Here is a 14,092-nt window from a genome sequence, read left to right on the forward strand (position 1 = left end):
GAAATTTCAGAAGTTGATAAACTCTGCATTTTATAACACAGTGCTATGCTAGAGAATTGAAGCCTGATCTTTTGTTGGCATTACTAAATACTTGGCGGGGCCGAGCTCTTACAATGGATGCTAACATATGCCAACCTGTCAGCCTACCTGTTTGCTTTTTAAACCAAATGAGACTATGCCGAAGCCCTTCTATTACAACAGTCCTTATATTGCCATGAGTAATAACGAGATAAGAAATACAAACTGTAATAAAAGATGATTATGTAGTATAATAACTTTATAGATGTATGTTCAACATTTACCTTAAAAACATTGTTCACAAAATTTATACTTGACATTTGTGTACAAATGCCAACACATCCAATTTATGCCATGATGTCAGCTGGTTTGTTTATTTACCAAAAAAGTATTTACTGTTCCTGTTCTTGTTGTGATTAATGTGTGTGATGATTCAGCTTGCCAACTTCCTCACCCCATCGGACATCATGCTCGGACTGCTTGCTGCTGCAGCTCATGACGTGGATCACCCGGGGGTCAACCAACCTTTTCTGATTAAAACTAAACACCACCTTGCCAGCTTGTACCAGGTAAAAACTGCTCATCAAGTTGCTAACATAAAAAAATGCAATCAAGGAGAGTTTAAGTAATTTGCAGTGGACTTTTAATACCAAAATCTGGCAGCAGGAGGATGTGGGTCAAGTGATCCTGCACTTCGGAGTCTGGACAATTTCAGTCAAGCACCTCACTGGGTGTCACTTATTAAAGCAAAGTTGATACAGGAAAAGAGGTGGAAATGTCAGATTTTTTTTTTGAGGACATTTAAGCCAGATCAGTTGTCTGGGTTGTTTTTGCTTAGATATCTGGGGTGAGGAACTGTGGGTAGGACATTTAAAATCATGACAAGAAGATCTCATCTTCAGATAAGCTGCAGGCATGGTCTAAATTGGTATTGCATTAAAAGAAACCTTTGATTCATAAGGCTGTAGTAAAATTAAACACTTAATGAACACCACATTAAAAACAAAAAATAGAAGGCAGACAGATGAAACCAAAGGAAAAGTCGTAGACATTTACAGTAACATTCCTCGAGATACAAAGAAAGAACTTCAAGAAAGCCACTAGGTCACACCACAGGCTGTCTAGACCAGTATCCTGTTTCTAAGAGCAGCCAGTAAAAGATCTCAGAGAGAAACATAAGTCTGGGATCAGTACAGAGTTGTCCTTCACCTCGTATCCATTCTTTCAGCTCTGGCAGGCAGTAGCAGAAAACTTCCTGAAACAAAAACACAGACTCACTTGTTCAATAACTAACAATGAACCCATGCTGCCTGATTTTTGTGGTCCTTTTTGAATATTTTTGAGATTTTGGCCCATGGCAATCATTGTAGCTTTGTATTTTATCTAAAACTGTTCTATGAGTATAATCTCCACACACATGTATACGTTGTTATTATATATGCACATCTCTCTATTCTTTGCATTGTACTTATATATACAATGTGCCAGAGCAAATTGCTGCCAGAGCAAATCTTAATTTTGGTTGCACTAACCATAATTCAGAGGTAATAAATGGAGTTAGTAGTGATTTCTAGCCTTTAGAATCACAGACTCATAGAATCATAGAATCATGAAGGTTGGAAGAGACCTTTAAGATCATCATGTCCAACCCAACTGTTCACCTAGCACCAGATCCAAACTCCTCTTAAATACCTCCAGAAATGGTAACTCCACCACCTCCCTGGGCAACCTATTTCAGTGCCTGACCACCCTAACAGTGACCATTTTTTTCTGCTATCTAATCTGAATCTCCCCTGTCTGAGCTTAAGGCCATTCCCTCTGGTCCTCTCACTGCAGGCAAGGCAGGAGAGACTGGCCTCACCTCCCTGCAGCCTCTTTTCAGGTAGGTGTAGGGAGCAATCAGGTCCCTCCTGAGCCACCTTTTCTCCAGGCTAAACACCCTCAGCTCCCTCAGCCACTCCTTGTAAGACACGTTCTCTGGTCCTTTCATGAGTCTTGTTGCCCTTCTCTGGACATGCTCTAGCACCTCAGTGTCCTTTTTAAAGTGAGGGGCCAAGAACTGGACACAGCATTCGAGGTGTGGCCTCACCAGTGCCAAGTACAGGGGGACAGTCGCTGCCCTGGCCACACTATTCCTGATACAGGCCAGGATGCCATTGTTCTTCTTGGCCACCTGGGCACACACTGAATCATGCTCAGTCAGCTGTCAACCAGCACACTCACTGGGCTGCTTTCCAGCCACTTCGGAAGAGTCAATTTCAGCCTTTGTGGAGCTTGTCAGAGACAGAATATCCCGTGTTAAAAATTAACCTACCTGAAGAAGACTCACTAATAGCTACATACACATTCATAGCCAATTGAGAAATTGCTGCAATGAGCTTACTGCTTGATAAGAGAGTCTCTCTTTTTCTACCCTACACTAGCAATGTTTGGGTTTTCCCATAAGAAGTGGGTTGTGTAATGGTGCAACTGTCCTGCCCTCAGACATGGGAATGGGCTGGATTGTGGGAGCCCCAGCCAAGGCACAGTTATGCTCAAGCACTGAAAACTTTGTGATTGGCCTCATCATAAGCTTATGCAGCTTATTATGTCATACCCATATGTTTCTGGTCCAGTCTTTTCTAAGCATCAGGCCAGCTGAGTGAAGAGGGGAAAAAAGCCAGGGGCCTAAGCCATGGTACTTTGGGAATGGTAAGGGTGCTTTGAAGAGGAGTGAGTAGAGCCAGTCCACAAAACCCCTTGTCTTTTGAAAAGGTACAAACAATTCCTTCTCAAATTAATGGTAGCAATCAGTACTTTATAATTAGGTTGAAAAATCGGGCTAATCTAAAAGACATACAGCTAAAATACTGGTATCTCGGAGAAGTGGTTTCTGCTCAGGTATTTGGGTTTGAATATACTTACAAATATTGGTTAGAAAAGGCAGTGACAAAGCAGAAAATGCAATCTTTCAACAGCAAATGAGATCTGAAGTACCCTACTTAAGGACATTCACTGGCAAGTTTGAGTTATTTTAACTGAAAATGATCCCACATTGTTTCCAAAGGTTTTAGTAGTATACAGTATATGGATGCCAATAAAAATAACTCCTGGAAAAAAGTTTTGGTGAAAACATTTTTAGTCAAAAACTTAGATTTAGTGAATAGTCTTTAAAACATGTACTTTAACATGTGCTTGAAACTGAAACAAAGTTCTTAGGTTTTTGGTTTTTAAGTAGCAGAGCCACAGAACTGCTGGGATTAATCAGCAAAAGGATCAAGTGAAAGTAAGTTTTAACAGAGCTGGCAGTCATCTGTCATTGAGACAGTGGACTTATCCATGTATGGCATTTCCATGCTTTTAAATGTCTCTTGACATTTAAATTCAAACTTTACATTTACATTTGGAAGAAAAGGTTTTGCAAAATGAGGTAGGTCAGTTCTTGACAAAGATGTAAAGTGTTTGACAGCTTCTGAAGTGCATATGTGAGAAGACTCATATTTCAGGAGGACATCACCAAGGACTTCGGAGCTTTCAGTATTTATTTTCAAACTAAATCTGTATTTTATGATGCAAAGAAGTTTGTTTTGTAATCTGTAGGGTAGTTTTCTAAGGTCTGTTGCACATGATTGCACACACCATAATTTTCTACAAAGATAAAAGCAGTTCATTGAAGTCTCCAGCATTACAAGGACAGTTGAGAGCATAGAAGGTGACTCTAGTGGTCTGGAGGTCCCTTCGTTTTCCTGTGAGGAGCACAACGACATTCCTTGTAATGTGATGCAGACTTTGCTTCTAACTTGCATTGTCTGGCTTTTAAATGAAGGGTAAAAGTTTAGAAGTGTGGATAGATCACATACAATATCTGTAGTACAAAACATTTCAGAAAACTATGAAAGGACACTTTACAACTTTAATGTAGGTAGGCTGGAGATAGGAAAGTACATTTTGGGCATCAGTAAAAACAGTAATCTTATGCAATCTTCCTTAAAAGCAACACTTCCAATAATAAGTGTCATTTTTGGCTATTTAACATTATGCAGTTAAACCAACTGCTCAATGAGTAAGAATAGATTGAAGAGATTGAAAAAAGTCAATCCCGTTTGACTTTAATTTAAAAATTGAAATTTGTTCTGCACCTAGTTAGTAGCAAGTCTCCCTCTCTTCAACTACTTTCTTTTTCCAGTGTATATGTTGAATGCAGTGGTTCGAATAGCTCAGACTAAGTAACAGATTGGAAATATTGTGGTAGCTTAAGACTTCATAATCCTGAAGTCTCTGTTATAGCAATCTACTGCTGTGGGTAGGGCTGTAAATGTGACAGAAGCTTCCTATAGTGCAGCCTTCAAAGCTGCATTACTCAGTTCTTTAAAAAAACCAAAACACCACATGAAGCAGAGCTGGGAGCCCCAGTCTGCAGGTCAGCACGGAGACTCTCCCTGCATGGGTTGTCTCCCACCAGCCTGGGTGATCAGATAGCTCATGGCAATTAGTCTTAATAAAGCAGTAGTGTGTTCTTAGGGGGAAGAGCTGACTCTACTAATTGCTGGCAGCCACTTCAGGGATTCTGGCTCCTTACATTTAAGAGGAGAATCATATGACTTCATGGTTGTTGTTGCTTGTTAACGTGACCTTTCCTTTCCCCTCCTCCCTGTAGCTTCAGTGTGGGAAACTAAACAGTGCAGCAGAGTCAATTTGAGGTTCCCCTTATAGCAGCAGGCAAAGAGCAGAAACTTAGAGAAGTGGAAATACTCTCAGATGACACCCTGAGTGTGCTTTTTCCTATGAGTAACTACTAATTGGATGCTGGAAAGGTCTCAGATGCCTACAACACTTCTCAGCCCTATTCTGGCTGGCCTTCAGGATAGCCAAGGAGCAGCTGCATCCATGGAGTGTAATTCCCTCTTTGAGGCAGGTGCTGCTGAAGTAGCTCCTCACAGCAAGTAAGGCTGCCATGCTGGAAGGGGTGTGGGGACACAGGGTGCTCCAAGGTGGATGTCCCTGGTCGCAGTGTTTCAAGGATCCAGTCAGACCAGGGTCACAGTAAACTCTGTACACAGGCACCGTCTTAAACTAGTGTAAACCTTCCCAAAAGCCAAAGGTGACATCAGATAGAGTTTGTCCAAGTTAGTAGGAAGATGGCAGCCTGTGGCCTTGGGGTGACTCTTGGGACCAGTATTCAGCTCTGCAACTTGTAGGTGGAAAAAAAAAAAAAATCGTTATTATGTCCTATTACATTCTGTTATTTTTCTTGGTCAGAGTGTAGGGTTGCAAAAGTCCATCCTGGTGTATTTAGGCAAAAGGAGAAAAGGGATATTTAAGTTGGCAAATGAACAGAACTGCTGTCAAAAGTAATTTCCCTGTTGAATAACTGATATTGTGATCTGAGTCCATCAGCTCTTCGTAAGAAAAGGAATTGGTTTTTACATGGTTTGAAAGTTTTGGATTTGGTTTTACTTTGTTTTTTCCCCCAGAATCTGTGATTTTTGTAAGGGAAACAAACGGACAAAGCCAGAGAAGTACCAGAGCAACATTGTTTCTGTGAATTCAGAGGCAACAAAAAGCACTGTGGAAAATAGTGTGATAGGAAGTCAATCCAATTTGTACTCTCACCTTTGCACTAGGCAAGATGATCAAAATGCAAATTGGATCTTGCTTATGTGATGTTTAGTTATTGAACAGTCTTCAGATATGACAGGACTACAAAGGAAGATGGGGAAGACTTAGGCAGAAAATACTGTTCAGTCCCTCTTGGAAAAGTGGAAGCTGCACATCATGTCCCACAGGAAGGCAGTACTATGGCAGCAATACCTCAGAGCTGTGGGACTGTGTGTGAGGGAGCTAGAAGTCAACAGTGGCTGGAGAGAGGGATTCTCACTCCAGTTTCCCAGCTGGCAGTGACAGGGTGGAGTTGTTGTTCTCCTGCCTGCTCAAAAGGTTTGATTGTGTTTTGTTTTGTTTTTCTTATCCAGTGCTCATCCACTGCAAAAGCTGTGAACTGCCCAAAACAGGGAACAGATGATAGAGGCTTTTGAACAAGTGACATGTCTGAGGCATTTTGTGGTAGAAAGTACTCTGTGAACTAAACAAGTGATGATGGGAAAATGCATTATGTGTTAGGATAGTAATTTCAAGTCATCATACAAAAGATAACAAATTTGTTGTAATTTACTGACAACCTAGAAAGCTGGGTTTCAGCTCCCTGGCAGTTTTTTCCCCACCTAACTTTGGTTCCACTTAGTTGAAAGCAAGGAAACAAAGAGGAGTCAAAATTTGTTGCAGACTAAGTTGCTGAAGCCTGCAAATGCTCAGCAGTACTGCTGTTCCTCTTGCTTTCGCTGAACAGCTGCTGGCAGTTTGCAGTTCCCTGACTCAAAGGGAAATTTGGCAGTTTAGTTTTCTTTTTCTTGTCCGCTCTGCATTCAAACTGTAGAGGCTGAAAAGTCAGCCTGGAATCAGTAGGAGGTAAAAATAAGCTTTTGCACTCCTGCTTTAATTTATTTGTTAATAAATCTGCTAGAATGCAAACTGCCTCCCACTCAGATGAGATTAGCTCCTCTGTTCACAGCAGGATTCAAAAACTGCAGAACAACAGGCCTCTAGGGCTGACCTTAGCTAAGAAACCCAGAAGCACAAGGTCCTCAAGTGTAGAAATCTAGACCAATTACTCTAATCCACCTGTGGCTGAAAAGCACACATTTTAGGCTCATGTTACAGCTTGTCCAACCAGCTCTGGGTATCATGTGATCTGGCAAATCCATATGTGTACCGTGGATACCATCCTAATCCTTGCGTTTGTCGGTGTTGTTCCTCCGCAGAACGTGTCGGTGCTGGAGAACCACCACTGGCGCTCCACCATCGGCATGCTTCGGGAGTCACGGCTGCTCGCCCACCTGCCCAAGGAGGTCACGTAAGTGTCCACCAGAATCACTGAAACTAGGCCATGGCCTCCTTCTCCCTTCTTAAAAGCACACTGGCAAAGAGGCCCAGGCTTCAGAATAGGCTGAACTTCCTGCGCCTTCTTGGTGCCACTGTGAAACCATGAGACAAAGTTACAGCAGAAGTATTTGTTAACACATACCCACTTCTGCAGCACAGGAATGGAATGGCCACTCTCAGCACCAGGAACACAGAAAGTGCCAGCAAGAGCTGAGGGATTGTTTAGATGGATTGTTGGCATTTTTCATCTTACCTAGCATCAACCAAAAGTGGAAAGATTTAGTGATTAAAAAGAGGAAATTGAAGGAGTTGGTCCAGGAGCATCAAGACTGCTCTGGACTTCCCATGTCACTGAGGGAATGTGGTTCAGTCTTTATGGAAAAAGCCAAAAAAGAGCAGCCATATGAGCACCTTGGCCAAGTTGCTGCTAGCTTTTTACTTGTGTTAGTCCCACCAAGGATGGGAGATTGAGACAGTGAAAAGACTGCAGTAATACATTTTAAATCACAGGTGACCCTACCAAGAATATAAACAAGTTACCTGGAAGCAGTAAGCTCTATATCCCTCCAGAAATTCTTTGCATCAGATCAGCAGCTTTAAAGGACTTCAGTCTAGACCTCCACAACTCTGACTGCAACTTCAAAGTTGCAGTATTCACCGCTCAGCTCCGAGCAGCTGAAGTAAGATGTGAGCATTTTTCTTGATGCAACATGCTGTTGTTCCAGGGTGGGTATTTTTGTACTTTCCTAGCACTTTTCAGAAGCTTTCAGAACAACCTGTGCCAACAAGCATTTTTCTTCTACATTATCTATTCTTCTTGAACCCTTTTGGGCAGGTAGAACAGTTGTACCCTGCAAAACCCAGCAGAGACTGACCAAGCAGATCAGACTGGGTCCATAAAGAAAGAGGGAGCTTTATGCCAGCTCCAGTGATCCAGAGCAGGTTGTTTTGAGCTCTTAATGTTGAATGGTTCCATGATTAAAGAGGCTTATTTACCTTCATTGCAGACAGGACATTGAGCAACAGTTGGGCTCCCTGATCTTGGCAACAGACATCAACAGGCAGAATGAGTTTTTGATCCGTCTGAAATCTTATCTTGACAATCAGGATTTGAGGCTGGAGGATGCACAGGACAGACATTTTATGCTTCAGGTAACTTCATTTTTTTTTAATTGTTTTTACTAACTTTTCAGGTCACAGTATTTCCTAGTATATTTTAAGAGTAATATATTATAGCATGTCTGTACATCAGCCTCTCCTTGCCTATTACCATAAACACTTCCCTTCTGCCACCTTCTGGCACATCAGGCAAGCATAAGGTGCCTCCAGTATTTCCTTTTGTAATTTCCTTGAGTTAAAAAGCTGTGAATACAACAGATACAGGAGAGTGTCAAATGCTAAGGAATGGAGATAAGCTAGATAATTTTATTTCCAGAATACTGCTTCTCTTCCCAGGTAATGCTTCAGTTGTAGTGTCTCTCTCTTCTGGCAAATGTCACTCCTCTGGTGTTATTTTCTAGCACTGTGCAGGAGAGCCTCCTCATTGGTGTTCTTTCTAGGACAGCCTGACACTGGATCTCCAAGTCCTGTTCCCGTGATGGATGCTCAGAAACTGCCTCTGCAGAGACAGCTGTTGCCATGGCAGCAGATGCTTCTCTAGTGCATCTGACCAGCTAATGGAAAGCCCATGCTTTATTCAAAAATCAAATAGGTTCATACTGGTTCTTCCAGCTAAGCAGCAGTAGTCATTAGCAGACTCTTCAGAGTAAACCTCTATCTATTAAAGCATTATTGTGATTAACGTAGCTACATATACTTGCTTCTTTGGAGAAATTACATTAATTTCATTCCTAAATACATAAAGAATTTGAAGTAATAGTTTTCATTTATAAAACAAGCACCTACATATTTTCCTTCCATCAAAGTCACGGAAAAGGTGACAGCTGCAAGGAAAGAAGTGCTGATCTGTTAATTCTTCCCCCTCCAGCAGCATGGGGAATGTAGTAGCTTCTCACCTGTTCTGTCTCAAACACAGTCTTCTGTCAGATTCCCTCACAGACTGTGCAGGGCAGGGTGACAGGTTGACCATATTTCTGGACAGATAAGGCAAGAAAGTTGTGCAAATACCAAAAGCAGAGGAATTACAGCTCTCAGCTATGGCAAAAAAAAAAGTTACTTATGCACTAGGAACTTAGGAACAAGGGAACAGATAGTAAGATTCACTTATCTGGTGGATTAGTTACGGAAGAAGAAAAGAAAAAGATCAAGAACTCTTGATTGATTGGAGTCAGCTAAAGAATGTTTGAAAGGTCCTTGCAGTAGATAGTAACATTAAGGCTAATCAGCTTAATCCAAAGAGAAGAATGACTTGGAGATTTCCCTCTGCTGGTTCACAGGTCTGAACTCTTAAGAGGAAATACTTATGTTTTCTTCCTGGGTGCCAGAATGACTTCTGACTTCTGTCAGACTGAATGACTGTGTTCAGTCTGTGAAGAAACAAGGCACATGATATTTTGTTCCAAGGCAGTAAGACAGGCAGACTATTACATGGTTTACTTTTCTGAAGTAGTTACTCGGTTTTAGAAACCTTTTCCCCTGTACTCATTCTCCTACAAAGCACTAAAAAGTACTAGTTAACTAAGTGAAACCAGGCCAGGGGCAGTGTGGAGAGCCCTGTGCTTAGCTTTGTAAACAAAAATATGCAGACATTAAGATGAAGTGTAATTGAAGTGAGATGCAAGGTCACTCACTGAGACCACAGAGGAATCATGCCCAAATACACCAGTTTGGCTCTTCCCTTCCTTGTCATCAGCCATGGATGCTGAGCCAAGCAGTCAGCAGGAGCCAGCCTGAGGCTTTTGTTGGCTTATTCCTTCCAAGGAATATCCAAAACACTTTGCAGCCTTGGAATTTGGCCCTGCTCTTGTTCTCACTACGGTAAAGTGGAGGGCTGAATAAAAGTTTTGTTTGCAGCTTAAATAAATGCTCTTTCCTCAAAGGGCACATTTGGGTGAGGCTGAGCCTCTGAAAGGTAATTTTAACCCTTCCTGGCATCACTGCTGGGGCCTGGGAGCTCCATGACTGCAGATTTACTGCTGAAGCACTGCTAAACAGTAACTTCCTTTCTCAGTACTGCTTTTCTTCTTGCTTTCAGATTGCACTCAAGTGTGCTGACATTTGCAATCCCTGCCGGGTCTGGGATCTGAGCAAGCAGTGGAGTGAACGGGTCTGCGAAGAGTTTTACCGGCAAGGTCAGCCCCTTCAGCTCACAGCAGTCCCTTCCGCCTCAGCTTTCCATGGTTTCTGTGTGACAAGCCAGAGGCAGAACTGAAATGTCCCTTGAGAATGAGCTCTTCAGGGATGCGCTGCCTCACTGGAAAAGTGGGAAGGGGTAGAAGAGCAACAGGTGTTTCTCTGCTCCTCTACCAGCATCAGGCAGGAGGGAGGGCTTTGCTGTGCCTCAGCACTTGAATTCAGCTGCAAAGCCCATGGCTGGGTTCTTCTCTGAGACCCTCCAGTCGCCATGAGTGTTTCTGAGCTGGAATGGTGCCGCCGCCACGCTGCCCCAAAATCCTCAGACTGGGTTTTGTCTCGCTTTTCATGCTCCCACTACAACGCTGATGGGAGCCTTACCCTCGCTGTTTACCAAATATGACACATTCTTCTGCCTGCAAATGCAGAGAAAGGGTTCAAACGTGCTTCCCAGCATGCTGTTGAAAGGGCCAAAGCAGGCAAGCCAAACCTCAGCTAGAACCTACTGCAAATGTTTTCAGACCCCTGCAGAGAACACAGTCAAGCAGGGCTTTTTTTGAAACACAGTAATTACACCATTTGGCTCTATCTGCATAGGCAAGGTCATGCTGTGCTACAATACAGGGTGCAGCAGAGTTTAATCACTGCTAAATTCTTTGTTCAGAGCATCCTGAGAGTTGAAGGCAAGTAGAAGAGCACACAATGAAGTTCTTAGTTCATTTAATATTCTGCACTACAAAATTAAGCCACATCTGAGCTGGCACCTGGTATAGTTAGTCTGTAACAAGGACAAACAGGCCAGCAAGTCAATTTTCAGCCAATGTCAGTTTAAGCTGGTGAAATGTCTTTGACTTTGATGCCTTTGAAGCAACATAAGCAACTTGCCCAGTGCAGGTTTAGTTAGTCAGATGTGTAGTGAAAGCATAATCAGCAGGCAGCTCATGAGGCGCAGTATCACCTTTCGTGTATTAGGGGACCACGCTGAGAAAGACAGTTCAACTCTTACAAATGTAAGCTTTTTCCACTCACCTCAAGATTTGTTCGTCTAACATGTAAAATACATCTCTGAAAGGGGATACCTGAGTACATGAGACCAGTTAGAAGCACCACAGGGAGAAAAGGAGCATTTTATGTGGGACAGTTATACAGAAAATGTGGTCTGATTATCACTAGTGGCTGTATAACCCTGTTCAGTGGTACAACACCCCCAGTATTAAATAGCATGCATATAGATATCATTATCACTTTAAAGTGTTTTTGTAGACCTCTCTACCCCCTTACACACAATGATGGGGCTTGGAGTTATTTTTCAGCATTATGTTTAATATTTGGAAACCATAAGGCCTCATGTTTTGATTTTTAACTATAGATGAGACAGATATTACCACAATTAGTGCTTTGTTTAATCTTCCTCCTGGAACAAAGTTTTAACATTTTTTTAATAGAACATTTCTAAGGCCATTTTAATAGAGACTCAGATCCTGATCTTCCAGTGCTCTTACCATGCAAAAGCAAATCTAATTTTTGTCAATTAAGTGATTTCTGAAAGACAAGAAGACGCGGATATACTTTGAGCCAGACAGATATGGATATACTTTGAGTCAATCATTTTCTACCCAAAACACCTACAGAAGGGTTATCAGTGGAATTAGAAACTTTCTTTTAGTCAAACATTTTTGGACGGGTAGATGAGAAGAAGACAAATTGCACATTTGGAAACATAAGAAACTGTTATTGTGTCTCAGTTTTGCTAAATTGTTCCTTTTGATTGTTCATGAAGCTAAAAATGTTTTCCTGATGCTTTTTAAGCACTCAGTTAGAACTGAAAATATTCTGTTCACATTTAAGAAGTGATTCCATGCTTCAGAGGGAAGAAAGGCAAGGCTTAGAAATGTACACAGTGTTTTATATGGGGCTATAGAACCTGAGTAGCACAATAGCAAAAACTGTTCATGGGGAGAAAAGAGCTTTTAAACAAAAACAGTGGATTTAAAGCAAAATATTTCTTTATGGGCTGAATACAGTGTTTTGTCTAAACTAGCAGGTCTGTCTTTCTTACAGGAAAGATCTTCCTAACCACCCTAACTACATCCTTATTAGTAAATCAGATGGACAAAATATTATTGTGTGAGGGGAAGTGGCACATCTTAGCTTGCACATAGTTAACTCTCACTTCCTTTCCTTACTGTAGACAGGAAAGGTCCTGTACCTCTTGAAGTAACCAGGATTGTACACTGGCGGGGAAGGCTGACAATCACAAAGGATGAACGTGTTGCACTCACAGACAGAGAGTGTTTGTTTTAAGGAAACCCCTACACCCAAAACTTAACTCAGAGCAATCTTTGCATGAAGTAATTGCAGGCATGGGGAATGCAGTCCCTTCAGCAGAAAAAGTGACCATTGTCTTGGCATGGCAGTGAGCAAATTACATCCTCTGAGATGTTTTTCTGCTGAATTCTTAAATCCAGCGTGGTCGTTGCTATTGATTACATTCAACTCCATAAAAAACATCTCCTGCCATTACTATGTACAGTATGCCTGTCCTGTGTGACCATTTCTGCAGGAATAATTTCTACTGACTGTTTATAAGTGTCTTCTCAATGTCAAACCTGGTCAGTTCTGCATCAAGGCCAGTCTGAGGTGGCATCTGGAGCAAGCAGATCCCCCAGGCAGGTTTTTCTTCCAACAATTCAAAACAGTCCCCAGGGCTGGTCACAGCAGGAGTTGCCTGCAGGAATTTTCAGGGCAGTCCCAGATTTGGAACTGGAGACCTCCTGGTCCAGTCAGTCAAATACTCTGCTATGAAGGTGGTAGGAGTTCAGCCAACTACTTTTTTGTCTCAAGTCATTCCTGTGCAGATGCCTCTCTGGGGACTTCCTGGATGACCCAGGAAATAAATATGCTCAGCGCAGCAGCAGCAAAGGCATAGCTTGATACCCAGCTACTGCACAATAATAAGACAGACTTTTAATTTCATCCTTTTGCCATGTTTATAACTTGAGCTCCATAGCTCTTGACACTTGAAACATTACTGGAGTCCATACTTTGGCCCTTACCAGTTTGTTAATGCAGCCACAGCTGTGGGATTCCAGGCTCCAACACTCTTCCCTTTACAAGCCACTTCCACAAGAACACACTAGCAAATTCCACTGCAGTACTACTGTAAATCTAAAATTGATACACTGCAGTTTTCTGTAGGAAGTGATCTGAACAAGTAGTAAATGAACTAGAATGTCTTAAAAACCTTTCACATAAGAGAGTCTATTTTAAAAATTAAGGTCCTCAGAACACTTACGTGCTCAGATTTAATGTCATCTAAAAGTCATCTTTTCTTAGATTTTTCTTTGTATGGATAATTGGTTTCTCTGATACCTAAAGAGAAAAAGTCCAGAAAATTAAGGTATTTAGACATTTACCATGGTCATCGTTGGTAGAAGATTCCAACTCCTCACACAGTTGGAGACACTGTAAAAGTGTGGCATAGGTATGGAGAAGAGATACCTATGTAAAAGTGTCAGAAAAAGATATTTTTTTCCCTTTTTTTTGCAGGTGATCTGGAACAAAAATTTGAACTGGAAATAAGCCCCCTTTGTAATCAGCAAAAGGATACAGTACCAAGCATCCAGATTGGTAAGTATTAGTTTCATTCCCTTCAGGTTTATCTTACTGTGGCAGAAGCTCTAAGAGAAACTTTTATTCACCACATGCCCCACTCCGATCCAGTTGTTTTAACAATAAGAGCTGTGGATACCATAAGAGTTAAAAATGTGTTCTAAATTAAAATGTTCAAAAAGAAATCTATCTAAGCCAAATGTTGAACAGAAAGACAAAGGAGTCTTTGCATAGGGGGAAAATACCCATGGGAAAAAATTGCAGCCAGTGTTAAACACTAGTTACGTTCTTG

At 41.7% G+C, this 14,092-nt stretch overlaps 1 protein-coding gene across 5 annotated transcripts in view; it reads left to right on the plus strand.

Annotated features, from left to right (window-relative positions):
- Positions 1 to 14,092, plus strand: part of PDE7B (phosphodiesterase 7B) — a 170,350-nt gene that overhangs the window by 151,066 nt on the left and 5,192 nt on the right. For all 5 annotated transcript variants that reach the window (XM_066546852.1, XM_066546849.1, XM_066546853.1 and 2 more), the window contains 5 exons: positions 456 to 587; positions 6,816 to 6,907; positions 7,944 to 8,088; positions 10,091 to 10,187; positions 13,738 to 13,818. In XM_066546852.1, coding sequence (XP_066402949.1) covers positions 456 to 587; positions 6,816 to 6,907; positions 7,944 to 8,088; positions 10,091 to 10,187; positions 13,738 to 13,818 — 547 coding nt within the window. The remainder of the gene's footprint in view (positions 1 to 455; positions 588 to 6,815; positions 6,908 to 7,943; positions 8,089 to 10,090; positions 10,188 to 13,737; positions 13,819 to 14,092) is intronic.

This window comes from Molothrus aeneus, chromosome 3, assembly GCF_037042795.1.
Source record: "Molothrus aeneus isolate 106 chromosome 3, BPBGC_Maene_1.0, whole genome shotgun sequence".
Lineage (NCBI taxonomy): Eukaryota > Metazoa > Chordata > Aves > Passeriformes > Icteridae > Molothrus > Molothrus aeneus.